The sequence below is a fragment of the Malus domestica genome, chromosome 07, assembly GCF_042453785.1.
Source record: "Malus domestica chromosome 07, GDT2T_hap1".
NCBI lineage: Eukaryota > Viridiplantae > Streptophyta > Magnoliopsida > Rosales > Rosaceae > Malus > Malus domestica.
The window spans coordinates 23,587,862-23,609,187 of record NC_091667.1 but is presented as its reverse complement, the minus strand read 5'-3'; the positions used below and the strand labels follow the sequence as shown (position 1 = coordinate 23,609,187).

The following is a 21,326-nucleotide window of genomic DNA, read 5'->3' as shown; positions in this document are numbered from 1 at the left end:
GAGCTAGCTAGGATATTCTTCAACATAAAAAAAGTACTACTATTAAACGAAAAGCTAGTTGGTCTTCCATTTAGGGTTGGACACAAACAATATGATCATGGAATTTATATTGCAGTCTATATATATATATATATATTTTTTTTTTTTTTGACAAGCGATAGATGTTGTTAGTTAATTATCAGATTAGCCACCGATAGAGTTTGAACCCATGTCATCATGCAAAAGCTCAACACCTTTCCTCCACAATGGTAAAGAGCCACTTGCTCAATCTATATATTCCAATGCTATGCAAATTGTCACTGATCAACCCAACTGTTGAACCATTAAATATTAATATGCGTTATTTACTTATTCCAAAAATTTGCCAATTGCAAGATAATCCATTACTCAAATGTAATGCTTGTGACAGTGAAGGCTCAAGGAAATGCTAAAGAAACCAAACCATTTATTGAATCTACACCGTCAATCCAAAAACTATCAACTGCTTAGCACCAAACATACATATTTCTAAATAAAAGGGAGGAAATGAAAACAATGTCCTGCCTAAATACCACAATCTTGATGTTAAAAACTTAAACCCTTTTAAGAAGAGTATATCTGGCCATATACATAATCAGTTCTTCCTCCTCCATCATCTTACCTTTTAGAAAGCCCGCTAGCGCTCGATTTGTATCGTGACATGGCTGATGTTATACTCCCTTCTGATATAAGCTATTACGTTGTCCAGCACCATGTCTGCATTTGCTTCTGGTCTAACTTTCACATGGCAAGCCAGCAGGATTTTCCCCACTGTGATAGCCCATATATGTAGTTCGTGGACAGCTACCACTTCGTCCATCTCCAACAGTCCCGTTTCAAGTTTCGATGCATCAATCTCTCTCGGAGTGCTCTCCATCAGGACATCAAGAATGTTCCGCATCATATTGATAGTTGTCCCCAAAACAATGACCGAAAAGATTAGGGTGCAGATTAAATCGACTATCTTCCACTCCGGCTTGACCCATATGATTGCCCCTCCAATCATTACCCCGATACTTTGAATGGAGTCTCCAAGCACATGGAGATAAGCTCCCTGTAGATTTATGCTCCGTTGCTTCTTCTCTCCTTGTCCATCTTTTGGCTTATCCAACAGTGGCTCAGCAAGATCTTTGTTGGCATGATGGTGTTTATGATCATCTTCATGAAGGTGCTCATCATCATGTGAGTGCTCCTCATGATCATGATCATGCGAGTGATTCTCGAGAGCATGATCGTGATGATCATGATGAGAAGAAACAGTCATTCCATGACTATGACCACCGTGATCATGTCCATCATGTCCATGTCCATGATCATGACCTAATAGTATGGCCATAACTATATTAACCACTAGACCAAATGCGGCAACGAGAAACATTAGAAATCCATTCACCTCGCTTGTGTTATGTATCATTCTAACTATGGCTTCATATACCAATATCCCGGCAAGCAACCATATGAGTTGGATGGATACCAGGGCACCGAGAATTTCAATCCTAAAAAACCCGTAAGACTGGCGGGGAGTGGCTTCCCAGCTAGCCGCCCACAGAGCGAACAAGGAGATGGCAAATGCTGCAACATCCGAAAGCAAATGTGCTGCATCTGTCAATATTGCTAAACTATTTGCTTCAATGCCACCAACTACTTCAACAGCCATGAACAGAACACACAGTACCACTGCTATTAAGAGTTTGCGCATGGAAGCTGATCGTTCTTTGGCATCTTTAGAGTTGGATCCAACATCCGCGAGTCCACATGGTGCTTCCCCACAAATCTTACTCCCACCATAACTCGTCTCACCATCATGAACATCTTGATGGATCTCAATAACCTGTGCATGTTGAGTATTTTGTGCTTCCATCTGAAAATCCACAAAAAGAGCACAAGTAATATGAGTGAATGCTTAGTGCGGTCAGTATGCAAAATAGCACGGAAAAAAATGTTCTGAAATTGGACAAAGAAAAAAACGCAATATGATTCCATTACTTCACTTTCATGAGCCAACAAAGAAGTTCATTGATTAGCACAGACCAAATGAAGTGTATCCTTAAATCTGTAAATAATTATTACACTTGCCTGTGACCTCCAATCTCTTTCGAACACGGTATTGCGATAAAGTTTTCTAACAAGAATAACACAATCTATTGAAAAACCAGTGAAAGACATAAAAGGAATGATTCTAAACAAGGCCAGAAATTTTTTCAAGAATTCTTCTATCATTTTTCTGGCTTTGACTTGCATCGTTTGCAGCCACTACAATTTATAGGCTTCAACATTCAACCATTGGAGTTCCTACCTAATGAGACATCCTATAGAAAACAAAACGCTCTTTGCCGGACACAATGCATCCTTTATGTAGGCAGATTTCTGGAACCTCATTAACCCCAAAAACTACAAACTATATCCTTATCAATATCGCTATTTTTCAAAACATAACATAAGCATGTTAAACTTCCTAGGTGAAAATGTTTATGAGATTCCTGAAAGCAAAAACATGGTTTCCGCCATGGTTTTCATTTCTTCAGTAGTGGTCACACTGTCTAGTATCTAATTTCCTTTAGCAACTTAGAAGGCATCAAAGCTTGCCAACATAATTCTCTGAGGATCATGGTTATAAAATTTCTAACTCATAGTAACTTCTGAAACCATATCTTCCTCTAAATTTCTACATACAAAAATTGAAAAAACAATGGAAAGAAATAAGATGGCATCTCTTCCCAAATCCCAATTTCTCCCAGACCTAGCACAATTCAATAAACCAGTGAAGCTCAGCTGGACTCAAATTTACCAGCTGTAGTTGCATTTTCATAGTCTAGTATGGATCAGAAAACTCACGATCCATCAAATGACAGGAATTCAATTTAGCCAAACTAACATCAATAGGAGCAGGTTTCAAAATCGCCTTAGATTGCCTAGGCCGGTTGCCAGGAGGATTTCGTAGCATCCAAATCGGAACCAAAAAACAAACTATATGACCTGATTTATTCATCAAATTGACAAAGTTGTTGCTGCAGATGTACTGCAAACAGGAATTCTAATAGTCCAAACATTCAGATTATCAAAGGCTTAGACAAATCGCACGAACAACATCAAAGTAAGTTATGGAAATCACAACCCAAAAGACAGATCAACAAATGCTATCATTTCAGATTTTTACATACAACACAGCAGATAAGGAAATAGAAGAACCCCATTAGCTCTCTTTGGTGAAAAACCCTATCACACCATCAAACCATTTCAAACATATATCGCATAATCTCTATCTCCCAATTCCAAAAGGAACAATTGATACAAGAAAAAGTTTATTACTTGATAAATATAAAAAAACAGATTCCCAGGAAAGTTAAGAATATATATAAATAGAATTAAGGACTTGAAAGAATCTACCTTTGAGTTTAGGCACTTACGGCATTCCAATAGCAAAAGGGTCTCTCTCTCTCTCTCTCAAGTTTAGATACTACTGGCAGTAGCAGCGGTGAGAGCCTTTTTATCTTTGCAAAGTTTTGGGAGGTGGGGAGTCTTTGCCTCGAATGGAACAAGAACAAGTTTGCAGAGCGTCATCAAATTCAACTGCATCATGGAAAGTACAATTACAGCCTTCACCGGATGTTCAAGAGGACCAGAAGACTTGTAGTCTTTGTGCAACTACAGGGAAAGAGAGGAGAAGACTTGTAGTCTTTGTGCAACCACAACGAGGGAAGAGAGGAGAGAGAGAGAGAGAGAGAGAGAGAGAGAGAGAGAGGAGAGCGATAGATTTTTAGTTGTGATAGGAACAACATGTTTGTGAAAAATTTTATTTTTTAAAATATATATTATATTATTTGTTTAGTGATATGTGATATATATCTGTGTACTGATCACAGAAAAATGGCAAATAAAAAACTTGTTAAACGCTGTATTGGAGTAGTGCTGTAGTAGTGAGGTGCCCCCACGTGGGTCTCAGTTTCTCGAGGGCGCTGCAAGATTTGTCCACACTGTTCATGTCGCACACAACGGACAGATAATCCACTTAGAATATTCTACTTATTTTTCCAATGAGAATTTTTATTTTAATGTATTAGATTAGTGTCCCGAAGATAGTGGGTTGATCGGATGAATATTTTGTATAATACGAAAATATATTAGATTTAGGAATGGTAACGGTTTAGTTTTGGAACGGAAATGTTGTATCCATCTTCATAATCACGAAAATTAACTATATTTATAACTGTCAATTAACGATCGGATATTATCCATACTCATACACACCGACTAACAGATTTTTCATCGGTTAACGGTTATACACATCTTTGTCAATACAAAAAATATATTCATTCAATTAACGCATGATAATTTAGTAAATATTAATTTCGTCATTACTTATTTGATGTACAAAAGGATTTAATGAATGGATCTTGTGGAGCATAAAAATTAAAGCTAAACATTGATAATGTTGACTGATTTTTTATTCTCTCATAAGTACTATTGGTTTGGATTCTCATATATTTTGATTCATATCAAAACTTTTTAACTTGCCCACAAAATGCAACACACAAAGTGTAACTTTTGTATTCTCAAGGTAATGGATTCAGTATAATAAATAAATAAATATATATACATACATATATATAATATATATTATATAATACAATTATATATATATAATTATATATAAATACTATTATATTATATATAATTCAGGTCGGATTCAAAGACGGATACATATTCCTATAACCATATCCAAAACCATAACCGAATATGGATACATATTTGATCATCAATATTTGTTTTATCCCCTAATCATGACTGGCGGTTTCTTCATTTTGCCTTATATGGATAAATAGATTTTGACATAAATTTTTTTCTTAAGGGACCGCTTCTGATAAAGAGGTTTAGATTTAATTCTTATTAATTTTTTTATTAGCGAATTTTATGTCAAATTATTATGACTGCACAATTATATAACAACTTTCGACAAAAAAAAAATATATATATATATATATATATGTATATAAGTTAACTCAAATTTTAGTCCCTTAATCTAAATATATCGTTGTTTTCAAATAAATAAAGAGGTATTGGCCGATTCTCCCTTTCCCTTCACCCCACCCAACATGTAAGGAATTGTCAATTTTCCTTTTGAATTTTATTTTCCTTCCTAAATTAGAAATAAAATTACCTTTTGCAATTATAAAATTAAGTTCAGGGAAAAAAAATAAGGAAATTGGCCGATAAAAGTTCATGATGTAATTGGCTAAAACTTAAATCCAAGGAGAAATTGGACAAGTATAAACAAGTAATTGGCTAAAATTAAGGTTCATGGGGAAATTAGCAAGCTCCTTAGAGCATCTCCAAGGAATATGGCAAAATTGCCACATAGACATACAACAGCAAAAAATGACAGCAAACTTTCTCCAACCGAACCTTCAATTTCTTATGTTGCGCTGAGTCATTTGAAAGCAAGGTCTTCTGGTGGCATTGATTTTGTTAGATTAGATATTAAATTAGCCAATGACGGAGTTTGAATCCATGTCGTCGTGTAATGGCTCAACACATTTCCATCATTGTGGTTGTTGAGCTATATATTTTCACAAACAAAATATATTAGCAAGTCTTATTAAAAACAAGGAGACTTAAGAGAAAAATGAAAAAATAAAAAAATATATATTCTACACCCACACGTACGTGGATTATGACAAATCTGATAGAGTTTTGTCATCTACATGGCAACCAAGTACATAGATCATGTGTGTCTAGAACTCTCCAAAAACCCCCACGTTCTCCACTCAAGTGATGGCTTTCTCTCAGCATCTCCACACCCCAGAAAAATAGCATCCCACTAGCTTCAACTGCCATGTCCACCTTTCGCCTATAAAAAGGCATCAAACCAAAGCAAAGGGGGGAACGAAACAAAAAAGAGGAAGAGACCCTGCATAAATTAAGAGAGAAATCAAAGCAGGAGTGAAGTGTTGCGGAAGTTCAAGGAGACATTGAGAGGAGAAGACAACGAAGAAAAAATACTGAAACAGAACAAAGAAAGCAACAAGCATTCAAAACACTCAAAGGTATAAAATCATTTTTTTTTTGGTTATTTTTCTTGGTTGTTTCTCTCCACTTTGCAGAAAAAGGGGAAGCATTATGCTTCTTCAAATCTCTCCCATTCCCCGAAGCACAAATAGAGGTAGGGGCTCTAAAGAAAGCTAGCCCAAACAACTGAAATGATCCAAGTTCGTCCCTGCGATCTCTCAAAGACAACCTTTAGTTTCCTAGTGACCGTGTCTTTCGACACCTTTAAATACATTAAGAAGCAGCAACCATCCTTGCTACAGTCCTCCTTCCTCTTTGCCCAACTTGCCGCTACGACGCCGCCGAACACCACCACTTCACACAACACCAACGACCACAGCAGCCACGCTGTCTTTTAGCCTAGCGTCACAGCATGCTCCATTTTCTCGTCGATGGCGTAAAAGAAGGTGGCCATGAACGAAGTCCTCCACCGTGAGAACAACAACCGCAGTGGCTGCCGAAGTTGAAATGGTTGTTGCTGCTCCGTTTTAGGAGCTCAATCTGAAGTTGAAATGGTTGCTACTGCTCTGTTTTAGGAGCTCAGTCTGAAATTGAAATGGTTGCTGCTGCTTCGTTTTAGGAGCTCAGTCTGAAGTTGAAATGGTTGTTGCAGCTCTGTTTTAGGAGTACTCGAAGGATTTGGCACAAAGTCGGAGAAGGAAGTCACATAAAAAAGAATGATGCTTCCAGCAAAAAAAAAAAAAAAAAAAAAAACAACAACAACAAACCCGCGTCGTCGTCTTGGAGTTAAGAAGAAAAGGGGTTGCTGACCAAGTTTCTTTTAAAATCTGTCTAAATTAGGAAGTAGAGGAAATGGTCTCCAGCAAGCAAATAAAAAGGTGAAGAGGTGAAGTTTGTCGTGACATCTTTAAAAGACCACATCCTTCCAACGTAAATCATGTGGTTTCTTCTCAAAACAATATGAAAGCAGCAACAAGAAGAAAAAGAAAGAAATAGGTATGGAGACCACCAGGTTTTAAAGTCAATAAGGGATCTGCAAGTCAAGTGGAAATTTGCTCACGTGAAGAACAAAAGAAGGCAACAGCTTCCCAACTAATTATGGTCTTTGTTTTTTTTTTTTGGCAAATTATGGTCTTTGTAAATTTTGCATTCAATCAAAACATGAAGACAAAATGACAAGAGTACAAAACAAAATTTGCCTCTTGTGGAATACCACTCACGTGGACATTATGAGCATGGCCTCATTGATTGAATATGGTGCATGAAACAAGTAAATGTGGAGACAAAATGATAGAAGTTGCAAGTCAAAAGTAAAGGAAATAGTTCAGAAGTGAAGGAAAGAAAAAGTGTCATACGTCTTTTTTTTACAATAATAAAAAAAGGGAGGCCAACTTTCATTCTTACAAAATCCTATTTCAAATAGGGTGGAATTGCTATGAAACCGTGTGGAAAAGTCAAGCAAAGATGAAGTCTTAATTTACTAATGATTAAAATATGAGGGAAGCTTTTCAGTAAGCTAATGGAAGCTAAGCCCGTGGGCCCACCATTTTTCACCAAAGCGGACTTTGTAGATTCAAGCACCCATTAAGTTATATCAAGTCAACAAAACTTGTAGCATAAGCACGGAGACAATGATAACACAAATCATTTCAAACACTGTTGACACAAGCCATCTCAAAGTATAAAACTCGATGGACGCATCACCTCAAATTAGTGGATTTGCACTATGTCAAAATGGATCAAGTTCTTGTTAAATTCTTGAAGTAGTCAAATGGCACGAAGCCACGGTAATTATCAACTGGCACAAAGCCGTATCAAATTCCAAATTCAAATGGCATAAGGCCACGCTCCAAATTTCAAGTGGCACAAAGCCGATACAAATGGCACGAAGCCAACATTCAAGCGGTACGAAGCCGCATCAAACAACACGAAGCTGCAACAAGACTCAAATGGCACAAAGCCACATATAGCTCCAATGGCTTAAAGTCCTCACTTGCAAGAGGCTAAACTGCACAAGGCATTAAACGCTCCAATGGTGCAAAGTCCTCACCCGCATGAGCTAAAACTGCACAAGGCATCAAATCCAAACAAGTATCAAGCATACAAGGAACTACGAGTGACTTGATCCCTCAATGAGGGTACGTAGACAATCTAGGGCTCTACCTAGATGCAGTCACAAAATCAAATAAACACCCAAATCCTCAAGTTACGATTTATTCATATTAGAATAAAAGGGTATTCCTTTCCCAAAAGAAAGTTGTAATTAATAGACGCGTAGCCTAGAATGGGTCGGACTCAAACTAATAAAACCCTATTTGAAAAAATGAATGAGGGTGAAATTGTGTCGAGGGAATTATTTGTTTACATATTATGTACAATTTTTGCTCAACAGTGGTAAAGGGACACTTGCTTTTTTTTGCCTTATATGGATAATAGAATTTGACATTAAAAAATTTTGAAGGGCCCACCTATAATTAATGAGAAGTTTTAAATTTAATTATCGTAAATAATGAATTTTATGTCAAATTATTATGATTTCTTTATAATATAACTTATTGCAAATTTTAAATCCTTAGTCTAAATGTAACGTTGTTTTCAAATAAATAGATAAATAAAATAAAGGGAGATAGCAAACATGCAGCAGCTGCATGAGCTTGCTCTTTCCCATTATGAGAAAAGTATGAGAAACGATAAAATGACCAAAACAATAATTATGTTGTAAAATTAGACAAAATATGAAGTGTCGAACATGAAAGTAGTTTTTGTGTTATTTTCTCTTAGTTTCTAGTTTATAACCTCAACTTGACATATTGTTACAGATTATTTTTTGTATGATTACAGTTTAATATGTATGGTTTAAAGATTGAAGATATTCGTTAATACTTTGATTTTTCAAGTTGAAAATATAACCAATTTACCTACACATACCATCCCTTTTGTTGGGAACTTGCATCGAACAAAACATTAGGGCTACACATTAAGCTATGTGGTAGAGGTGAGTTGTCGACCAAGCTCGCCATCTATTTGTTGCATTTACTCACGGACAATGCATGCATGGGCATCCATATTTACAATTAATGAGTTGTCAACAGAAAAATATGAGTTAGAATTCACGCTACTATTTTCTTCGAGTCGTTATGTAAATAGATGTTAATCGCTTGTGAAATCAACTTGCTTCAAAGACTGATAAATAAATTATCGATGCCATTGCTGGTATTGCCTTAAGCTAGATCCCCCTTATTTTGTATACAATATGCTGACATTGTCAACAGGTAACAAAAGGCAACAATAAGATAAAATTTTTTACATTTACTCATATTCTAATTACTCACATAAAGAAACACATAAACAAGACGTTTACAAACTTACAATTGCACCATATAAAATTATACATGCGAAAAGTAACATAATCTGACTGTACGTATATATTTGTGAATTTTATGATTTCCATTTTAATTTTCGGTCTTCTATTGCACTCTTAATTCGGTGAGTAAGGTAGCATTTCCACACCCCATACACCTTTCTTCAGGCATGGAGATTCTATTCTAAAAGCAAACGACAACACAAGCATGGCCCCAAAAATAGGGGTACCCAACACAAGAATGAAAGTCTATCTTTTTTGGGATATAATATCGTGTGATTGCTTACTCATTACGTAATATATAACAATGTGAATATATTTCCGGTGACACCCAGCATCGCAAGAGTCCTACAACCCCAACAAACTGTCAGACAATAATACAACCCAAAAACACTTGGAGTAAATTACGATTCCTACAATTCCTCAGACTAAAATCATGTTAAGCCAACAGTTTTAACTAAACCAATTTTGGGACAAGATACAACCAAGTTTAGATTTCTTTTTCTTTCCTCCCCGCAAAGATATAAAAGCCCACAAAAAAAATCTGAAATTTAGGTTTTTGGTTGGGTACAAAGAAGACCAGATAAAAAGGAGAAGGCAGGTTCGGCATTGGATATTGGAATAATAATCTCTTTGTACGTGTGTTGTTAGTAGTATATTATGGGTAAGCTTCAACCAATAAAACTTGGAGATCCAAGTTGTAGTAAGATTCAAATTGGTTTCATTACCTTTACGTACACAAAATTTATTACCTTTTTGAAGAAAAAGAAGAATGCAAACAATGCAAAGAAAGCATTGTAGCGTTTTATCTAGTTTGCCTCGGAGCATGCACAGCATACGTTGGAGTTCTTGGCCGTTAAAACTTATATGCCTGTATCACAAAGAACACGTGGTCCATAGGTAGATGGATCAGGGTCACGTGAGAGTGCCCTGTGTGAAGGCTAAGCCCATTTCTTGATCAAGCAGAAGTAAATGGAAAGTGGGGGAAGATCCATGGAGAGAATGAACAAAAAAACGCCTATACTTCTTGCTCAATCTTCATTGTAAACCCTGGCATCATTTTTCCAGACAAGTTCATTCAGTCGCATAGAAAGTCAATATGATTTTCTTATTTTATTTTTTGCTTTCTTATCCCATTCATATCTTTGTGATTTTTTTTTTATGAAAATGCATCATTTTACTTTGTATCCCTACTTTGTTTTATCCTTGGAACTGATGTCAAAGGTTAATTCTTTTTGGTGATTTAGGTCCTTCAAAACATTCATTTAGAAGTGCCAATCTTCGAGATTAATTAAGTAGTTAGCTTAATTGAATTTGATACCCTAACCCGCAGGCACTAGACAAGTGCCAATAATATGCCGATACATTTTGTTATTAACATGTTATATATCTACCAATGTTACGATGTCTACTCGATACTATATCAACAATTCACCCTTTAATAAATAAGGAACATCCTGCCCTTAAAAGGTCTGTCCGATGTACAATTAAAGAGAGACAACAACCAGAAAACGAAAAATCGAAAGTCGGGGACGACGAGAGAAATCTGGAGGAAACAAAAAATCTTGGTGATGCAAACAAACAAAGGTTTCTATAATCAATCAACTTTGTCCTCCAAATCTAGAACCCAACACTAACAATCAATTTGCAGATTGACACTGCTGAAGCTATACCCAGCTCTGATATAATCCATTCTGGTCTTTCCACATTGCAAGCCTGAAGGGCTAATCCCATTGTGATAGCACCAATATGCATTTCATTTACAGCCACCATTTCCTCCATCTCCAACAGCTTCTTTTCAAGTCCTCTTCACATCAGTCTCTCTAGGCGTGCTTCCCATCACGACACCATGTACGTTATGCAGCATGTTGACAGTCTTCCACAGAACAGTCAAAGAAAAAATAGGGTGCAAATCAAAACAAAACCTTCCCTCAGGCCCAATATGATTGCCGGGCAAATCAGTAATAGCATGAACGGAGTACTTTTATACACCTTTGCCTTATCTTTTCGTATCTTTCTTGTGAAGGCTTATCCAATAGTGGTTGATGCTGATCAGCAGCATCATGATCATGTGAGCGTTTACGATCATTACGAGTACTAGAAAATTTCATTTCGTGGCTGTGACGAAAATCACCATCTTGTTCTTCAACAGTTAACGTGGTCCAGAGGTAAGGCCATGATCACACTTCCCCAAAGACAAACTATGCCATCAGAAAACATTTTAACGGCACCTCAGCTGTGTTGTCAATGGTTTTCACTATGCCTTCATACACCAAGATCCCAGAGAACAGCCATATGAGTTGGATGGGAAGTAGGGCTCCGAGAATTTCAATCCTTAAATCACTGGTCATAAAGCGATCCACAGGGAGGGTCATCCCAGCTAGAAACTGCCCCACACAGAGAACACCGAGATGGTCGATATAGCAACATCAGCATACAAATGTACTGCAACAGTTAGTATTGTTAAACTTTTGGCAAAAATGCGCAGGCATGCATGGACGCCGGTCGAACCTGGTTTTAAACCCTGTCATTTACAACCTCGATAGTGCGTGCGGGTCACACGTGTTGGAAAAATTAGTTATTAGTTTATTTTTGTTTATGGTTTTCTTGTGGGACAAGAATGTTAGAATTTTCTATATCCTTTAAGGATTAGGATTGTGCTTTAGTTTTCTATATCCTTTAAGGATTAGAGTTTTCTTTAGTTTTCACTATATATAATAGTGCTTGTATTAGTTAGTTTTAACAAGTCAGTCACGATGTAGCCTCTTAGAGTTTTGTAGCTCTTTCGGCATTCTTGTTTGTTTAATAATATTCTTATTATTTTGTTAATCTTGTTCGTTGCGCACTCTGATATTCAACTTGGTATCAGAGCAGGTTTGATCATTTGGGATTTAATCTGCTTCGGGTTTGTATCTGTTTGCTTGTTTCCTTTATCATTCGTGTTCAGATTATTAGTTGGTATTGATTGTTTGCAAGAAGAAAAAAATTGTTCGTTCGTTTTTTGTTTTTTGTCCCGTGACTCTGCTTCTACACCTTTGAACGCCGCAACCTGAGTATCCGCAAGTCTGTATTGCTGCAAAGGAAAAAAGAGAGGAAAAAGTAGAATGTAATGAAAAAAGAAGGAAAAAAAAGGGGAGTAAAAAAAGAAGAAGGAATAAACAAGAAAAAATTGGTTGCTTGTTTGAGGCCCATGCGGGCAAAAAGAGAAAAAAAAAAGTTTGGTTGGATTTTTTGTTTGTTTGTTCAGCAGTTGGCGTTGGCATTGGTATCGGCATCGACATTAGTATTGGCATCGGCATCGGCATCGGCATTGGCAGTGACATTAGCACTGGAATTTGGAGTCTTGCATCCGTATCTACTTGTTGGCAAACTCATGACGTGTACCGCCATGAGTTTGACGGGAGGTGTTGGAAAAATTAGTTATTAGTTTATTTTTGTTTATGGTTTTCTTGCGGGACAAGGATGTTAGAATTTTCTATATCCTTTAAGGATTAGGATTGTGCTTTAGTTTTCTATATCCTTTAAGGATTAGAGTTTGCTTTAGTTTTCACTATATATAATAGTGCTTGTATTAGTTTTTTAACAAGTCAGTCACGATGTAGTCTCTTGGGATTGTGTAGCTGTTTCGGCATTCAGTTTGTTTAATAATATTTTTATTATTTTGTTAATCTTGTTCGTATTCACTCTGATATTCAACTACATGTTCAATGCACTAAACCATGTCAATTTTCTGTCGGAACACTTGCAAAAGATTTGGCATGCATGGACGCCGGTCGAACCTGGTTTTAAACCCTATCATTTACAACCTCGATAGCACGTGCGGGTCACACGTTCAATGCACTAAACCATGTCAATTTTCTGTCGGAAGACTTGCAAAAGATTTGGTGTTGGTTACAATGGTGCCGCCGCCATTCAATACACATTTATTATCGATGAATCAGAGGCTGTTAACACTCAGCTCCGAGAAGGTGACGTGAATAGGGAACTCGATGTTTCAACTTCAAGTGACAATAACGAGTTCAAGTTACCTTGCACCTTCTGGGTATATTTTATGGGAGCTACTATACCCACCCCACAATCCTATTTCTTCACCCCACCTTATATTATCACCTCTCAAAAAAGTTGAAAAATAAAAAAACTCTTTCTCCACCCACTAATATTCCTAAAATGACCATCATATATTCTACTGTTTTGTAGAAATTGAAAGAATTAAACTACAAAAATCACTCAACCCAACTACCACCTAACCCCATACAACATAATGCAACTCAATGGCAACCCCTTTCACCGTCCACCGTGAACCCACCCTCAAGCATCTTCTACTTGTTGAGGGCCTTGACGCCACGTTTCGCGTGTGGTACACCTTTGCGAAGGCCCTGCACCCCAGCAGCCTCTCGACTTTGTAATTCCCGAACAGGTTTATCTCAGCGATGCCGAAGCCGTTGTCATTGTCGGCAACGACCTCAATCTCCGGCATGCCTCAAATTTTTCGGACTAGTAAAAAATATTCCTGCTTCCTCCTCGCATTCACTATTGATACTTTCTCCTTGCGTTTGTCGCTGATATCGACAAAGCTCCAGGAAAGACAAAATATAGAGAATCTTGCATCTTGATGAAGGAGCGGCAATAGTAAAGCATCAGATCAAACATACCATTAAACACCACCTAGCCTACCATAACCGCCATCCTCACTGATACCACATCCAGCAAAAATATAAATCCCAAAATTAACATATCGGGTGACCAACAAGCATGAAAAAAATTTAGAAACCAAAAATAAATTAGATGGGAAAAAAAGAAAAGGAGGATAATATTGTGAGGGAGAAGAGGATGAAAAGGAGCCAAGAGACCAAAGTAGTTCGTTAGAACAGTAAAAATCAAAGGTTGAACTTTGAACAACTGCTAGGTCCTTATATGTCATTTCGTTAAGGGGTAAACTTGTAAATAAATTTTTAATTTGGATGTGGGTGGGAAAATAAGACATAGTGGTGGGGATATCAGCTTGTGGTGCATCAGTAAATTCCAAGTGAGGGCATTTGGATCCAGAAAATTATATAGCATTGATAGCCTAATGTTTAAAAATTGTCTCGGTGAAAGGTTTGGGAATGGTCTAAACGAGTATTAGAAGAATCATGTATTTCTACGCACTTTGTCAATGGAACAAAATCCGTGAATTTTACAATAGCAATCGTTTAAAACCATATTCCATGAGCATCACCCAACAACCATATTAAGTGTTACTAATTGTATACAACCACATTCCAACAAAAGCGTTGGGTAATTATGGTGACATTAACAATACACGGACACATTCAACCAAACCAATCTCCAAAAGGCAATCAAAGCCATAAAAACAAAAAAAGATTGCCACAGACGTGTGAACAAAATAAAAAATTTCAACAAAAATGCAATCAACTTATATTAGAAAATTGATTACCGAATGGTTCACATATTGATACTTTAAAACCAAAAAAAAAAAAAAAAAAAAATCCAGTTTTATAGAAAATATCTGCCTAAATACCTGATTGTCTAGGAAAATAATAAGAAAATGAACATGTTTAAGCACATTCACCGCGAATCCGCCTAGCGAGCTGCATGTCCTTCGCCATTATGGTAACTCTCTTGGCATGAATGGTGCAAAGGTTGGTGTCCTTAAACATACCAACCAAATAGGCCTCTGCAGCTTCCTAAAGAGCAAGAATAGCATGGCTCTGAAACCTGAGGTCCGTCTTGTAGTCCTGTGCGAGTTCACGAACAAGGCGTTGGAACGGCAGCTTGCGCATCAAAAGTTCAGTGCTCTTCTGGTACTTTCGAATTTCACTGTAAATTATCATAAAATTGAATTAGGGAACAATTCAAATAACAAAGTTGACTTGTGTAGTCAAAGATGGCAAGTAATAAAAGAGAATGATACAACAAATATTTTATAATGCAGGAAAGTATATAATTTTGGGCAATGAGTAAATCACGTTGGAATCGCAGATTTGCCAGCATGATTTGTGTCCCTGTTATTCTCTTTAATAACAAGATTACATAGTTCAAATAACGAAATTCAAAGAACATAAGTTATATAACAAAATTCAAGAACACGATTCAAATGACGAAATTCAAATAACACGATTATGTTGTGCCTCGGCCCGTTCGTTAGTGCGGAAACGAGATTCTGATTACAACCTCACCAAATCACACTCAGTTGAACATAATAAAATACAAGAAATAAAGTCACTAAGAAATTAACGAGATTCGGCAAAAAATATGCCTACGTCCCCGGAGAGATATTGCTCTTCACTATGAATAACAGTACAAGTACACATGAGTTAAATCAACATAACTCAATCCTGAATCCCTTACACACCCACTCATAGAATTTTCCCAAGAGCCTCACTCTACCCCAAGAGTTCTTTCACTAGAATACTTTTCACTCTAGCTATCTTGATTTTCTCTCAACCCATGTTTAACCTTTCACATGGGAAAGCCAGATGCTCTCCCCTTGGATGCTTCTATAATGCTTACATTCCCACTTTCTAAGCATTACTAAATGCACAAATATTGCATCTAGTTATAGGCATACACTAGCAACCATGCCAACAACTAAGACCAAAAAGTCTTAAGTTCACATGACATAATTATTACCTAGCCTACCGAGCATGCACCAAAGTCTATACATAGTCTATAAAGTACAACTTTTCTCCATTTGTCATTTAATGCATAGAAGAGAAAACATGCACAATAAAACATGCACAATTGCGTGCAAGCAAACACAAAGTTAAGTCTTGATTGCTTCCAACTTTGCTTGTGGCAGTCACCATGTCTTCAATTGTTGTCAACACATGACTTATAATTACTCACAAATGTATGAGCCAAACACAACAATCTCCACCTTGGCGAATACACCATGCAAAAATCCTTGCACCTATCACCAAAACCCATTGGCCTTACGTACCAGCATATACACCTTGAATCCACCTCGTTGGTCCTGTTCCTATTCAGTCACTGCTAATGCATATGCAACTGCTGCAAGCTAAAAATCACCATTTAGCTTCAGACAGGATCTCGACACATCCTCGTCTCTTTCAACAGGTTTTCCCCCTTTTCATTATCTGCAACCTGGAAACTCGTCAGCCGCCTATTTCTAGCAACAACCCATTGAGCCAGACAAAATTCCCACACTTCCTCCTACCTCAAGATCATCTCATCACCTATGAATCCCATAGCTCCACCTGCTGCAAATTCCCTGCAACACTTGAGACTAAACATCACCAGGAGAAGTGTTGCTTCGAGTACCTAGAGGGCATACTTGAAGCCTTATGCCTTAAACTTGCTACAACCTGGCCTTGCACCGTAGCACTGTGGACCCTTGCCTCCAGAACCGGATCTGAACCTGTTGTCTCTCTCAGATCCTCTTTCCAATTTTCTTCCACGATTCCAACCTTGAATAGCTTAAGCAGTCTCGTGCCCACCATCATCCATGGTCTCCTTTGTGTATCATTTCACACCAAAGAAGCTTGCACCTGCTCCAAATTTACTGTATCTTTCCATGCAGTAAAGTTTCACAAGGTTCTCGTACGAATCTGAAAGTGAGGTAAGAAGAAAGAGGCATTTGTCTTCTTCCTCAACATCAACTTTCGCAGTTGATCCAAGCATCCCTGAACATGTCTTTCATTTCTTTGGCTTCATTACTCTCGTCTGCCAAGAGTAAAACAGCCACTCCCATTAAACTGCTCAACTGAAAATTCCATGGTGAATAAATTTAGACCTCCAACGAACCAAAGCCTCCAACGATGCTCTGATACCAATTGTTGTGCCTTGACTCGTTCGTTAGTGCGGAAACGAGATTTTGATTACAACCTCACCAAATCACACTCAGTTGAACATAATAAAATACAAGAAATAAAGACACTGAGAAATTTACGAAGTTCGGCAAAAAACATGCCTACGTCCTCGGAGAGATATTGCTCTTCACTATGAATAACAGTACAAGTACACATGAGTTAAATCAACATAACTCAGTCCTGAATCCCTTGCACACCCACTCATAGAATTTTCCCAAGAGTCTCACTCTACCCCAAGAGTTCTTTCACTAGAATACTTTTCACTCTAACTCTCTTGATTTTCTCTCAACCCAAGTTTAACCTTTCCCATGGGAAAGTCGGATGCTCTCCCCTTGGATGCTTCTATGATGCTTACCTTCCCACTTTCTAAGCATTACTAAATGCACAAATATTGCATCTAGTTATAGGCATACACTAGCAACTATGCCAACAACTAAGACCAAAAAGTCTTAAGTTCACATGACATAATTATTACCTAGCCTACCTAGCATGCACCAAAGTCTATACCTAGTCTATAAAGTACAACGTTTCTCCATTTGTCATTTAATGCATAGAAGATAAAACATGCACAATAAAACATGCACAATTGTGTGCAAGCAAACACAAAGTCAAGTCTTGATTGCTTCCAACTTCGCTTGTGGCAGTCACCGTGTCTTCAATTGTTGTCAACACATGACTCATAATTACTCACAAGTGTATGAGCCAAACACAACAGATTAATACAACAAAATTCAAGAAGACGATTCGAAGGATATGAATTCAACAGAATTGAGAACATACCGAAGAGCGATAGTTCCAAGGCGGTCACGGTGAGGCTTCTTGACTCCTCCAGTTGTTGCTGCAGTTTTCCTTGCAGCCTATACAAATTAAAAGCAAATAAAATTTTAGAACCCAAAAATTGATTTTTTTGGGGGAAAAATCGCTTGCAAATATCAGTTCTAGTTTTCTAACTAGCCAAACAGGCAATGTAGAAACCCTAACAAAATGCACCTTGGTTGCAAGTGTCTTCCTTGGAGCCTTGCCACCTATGGATTTGCGAGCAGTTTTCTTTGTACGAGCCATTTCTTCACAAACGAATTACAAACTCGAACAAATTGGGGATTTCGACTCGAACCTTTAGAGAGAGGGGAGAAACTAGATTTTGATCTTCACGATGTGTCAGGAGAATGGAGAAGAAGCGAATGAGATGAAGGGAATGAAGGAGCGATTATTTATAGTGGGATAGCCACTTGAGACGTGGACTGCAAGCCTTCAACAACACCTAGGTTTTGGAGGGGGATTTAAATTTAGGAAATGCATCTGCGTGCTTTGTCTCTGATTGGCTGATTTGTGGATTGACAAGGTGGACAAGTTGTGTTTCTTTATTTTTATTTTTATTTTTTTTTGTGTTCAGTCAAGTCGTGTTTTTTTTTTGTGATTTTGTACAAATCAATAAAAAGTTACAATCTTAACAATATATCAACAATATTTACGTTAATCTAAATTAATAAAACCCTCTTTATCAATCGAAAGAGGGTGAAAAGACTATTTAGTCTTCTATCCCAATAAAAAAGGAAAGTTGTTATTCCCATTTCAATGTCTTATATTTCCACTCACCTTTTAATGAATTTTTTTATTTACAAATTTGTCCATTTATAAAATGACTAATAAGGACCTTAGTTACCCCCTTTTGCATTACTTCTTCTTTTTTTTTTTATAAAAAATAAAAAATAAAAGTTTGGACGTGATAACTCTCACGCTCTGTTTAGACGATTTGTCTCCCTTAGACCTTAACTCATCATTCCCATCTCCTTTCATTCAGAGAAAGCAAAAAGAATGAACTTAGAAGATGACGTTTTTACGGAAGAAGTAGATGATTATGTTTCCGTCGAAGAGGTAAAAGAATATTTTATGTGTGGGTCATCTTGATTTGTCGACATCGTACAATTGAAGCATAGCTCCGTGGCTTTTTATTTGAATTTGCATTAGGTTAGGGTGCAATTTGTTTCACTTTCCTATGAGAATTCTTGGAATTCGTTTTCATTGGGTTAGGGAAATAATTCAAGTAAGGCATGTTTGTCGCAACCAACACTGATAATCGTCCAAATTGATGTGTTGTCTTCGAAACCTATACACAAATCCCTTTCTTAATTAGCATTATTTTCAACCTGATGTAATGCCCATTTATTTACGTATGGTGGAATTCGTTTGCAGGAGGTAGATGAATATGGTAATAATTCAGCATCTACACATATGGTGGACTGTACTAGTGAATTTACCACAAATAAGGTAATATTTGCTTGACTACGCAATTGATTTACTTATACTCTTGTATATGTTATTCATAATGTGCAATTTTGGTACGTAGTTATTCAAGAGTAAAGAAGAATCAATACTATGGGCTCGAGAAGTTGGGAAGGTCAATGGTTTTGTTTTTGTGACATTACGATTCGATCAAGGTGGAAAAGATAACAAGAGCCCTAGACTTACATTGGGTTGTGAAAAGAATAGACAATATGTAAGTTGAATTCATAAGAAATACATTAAGTTGTACTTTTATGTAGGTGTTTTTGAAATTAGGTCATCCAATTCCTCATATAGCAACAAATTAGGAAAGATACTGTGAACTATGGTGTTTAGAATGGGCTACTCTGTACATTGCTTATATACTACAGTTCAAATCCATTGTAGGGCCTACTATTATAACTAGAGAGATCGTGGAGCTTGATGAAAATTGAAGAGGGTAAGTAGCGCTGCCATGCTTATGAGTTGAACAATTCCATATTCTGTTCATAGTATTTTTTCCTAGTAAACTCCCACGTTTCAATGCTTTTCCGTATTTTTCTAACTAAATTACTCTTGGTTTGTTCATTAGGGAATATGAATTGGGATTTTTTCTGTCTTGTTTTGCTTTAGAATTCGTGCTTTTCTTTTAAATCCACGTATACGGTTTAGTGTTTTTTTTTTGTGTGGAATAATTACTAAAATATTTTTATCCCTAGGATTTTGGTTGCCCAAATTAGAACCCACCTCTTTGCAACTCTTATCTGACTTGCCTTAATGAAATTTCAGAAAGCATTCTCCATCATCATCATCTAGCCTAACCGCACATACATGTGTTCCTTGTGAAGAAAAAAAAAACCCAGGGATTCTGGCTTGAGAGATGGTTTACTTGAGTAAGCTTCTTTATTTTCAATCTCGACCAAACATGTACATCAGGCTGAAGATTGGAAGACCCCGGTTTTTTTTTTTGTTTTTGGGTAGCTTTTAGAAGAGAGTAATATTATTTGTTTATATTCTTTTTTTTATGGGTATAAATATAACGTGGGTGGAGAAATAAGACAACATGGTGGGTCTAACAGTTCTCTAAAAAAGTTAAGGGCAGTAATTTCACAAAACAAGATTTTGTTGTTTTTTGTTTAAGCATCACTTAGACACTTACAGATGATTTTAACATCTCTAATTTCAAAAAATTATAAAAGAAAACGTTAAACCTCTCTCCCTCTCTCTCCCCACTCCCACATTCCCTCTCACTCTCTTCCTCTCTCCCTCTCTCCCTCTCTCCCTCTCTCCCTCTCTCCTTCAATTATAAAAAATTTCACAAACACTTTGTGTGTTGGCATATACTAGTTATAAATAGGTCAATAAAGTATTTTGATACTTAAATGCACTTAAAACAAATAAAAATTACAAAATCTGTCACTACAGCTGCAACTCACTTGAACTAACACACCATGTAACATCCCACATTGCCTAGGGTAATGGATCCTGTAAGCCTTATATGTATATTCCCATCTTTTCCTAGCACGAGGCCTTTTGAGAGCTCACTGGCTTCGGATTCCTTAGGAACTTCGAAGTTAAGCGAGATCGCGCGAGAGCAATCCCAAGATGGGTAACCCATTGGAAAGTTCTCGTGTGAGTTCTCAGAAACAAACCGTGAGGGCGTGGTCGGAGCCCAAAACGGACAATATTGTGTTACAGCGGAGTCGAGCCCGGGATGGTGTGAGGCCCGGGCTAGGATGTGACACACCATTTCTCATTTCTTTTTTTATATTTTGGAATAGGTCAATACAAATTCATACACTGCAATGCAGTGTCTATTTCTTGATTCTATTTTTAACATTTAGATT

The 21,326-nt window shown here is 37.0% G+C and overlaps 1 protein-coding gene and 1 pseudogene across 2 annotated transcripts; both read right to left on the bottom strand.

The window, feature by feature from the left end:
- Positions 1-425: 425 nt before the first annotated feature.
- LOC103439450 (metal tolerance protein 1) lies at positions 426-3,793 on the bottom strand. Of its 2 annotated transcripts, none has more exons than XM_008378013.4 (2): positions 3,406-3,793; positions 426-1,879 (listed from the first exon to the last, which is right to left on the bottom strand). In XM_008378013.4, exon 2 carries the CDS (start codon positions 1,877-1,879, stop codon positions 656-658), a length of 1,224 nt encoding a protein of 407 aa, XP_008376235.3. In that variant the 5' UTR covers positions 3,406-3,793; the 3' UTR covers positions 426-655. The 2 variants fall into 2 exon arrangements, with proteins under 2 accessions (XP_008376235.3, XP_028961601.2); XM_029105768.2 differs by having other exon boundaries at positions 3,426-3,793.
- An 11,150-nt stretch (positions 3,794-14,943) lies between these two features.
- LOC114825789 (histone H3.3-like) lies at positions 14,944-18,279 on the bottom strand (annotated as a pseudogene).
- Positions 18,280-21,326: the final 3,047 nt, after the last annotated feature.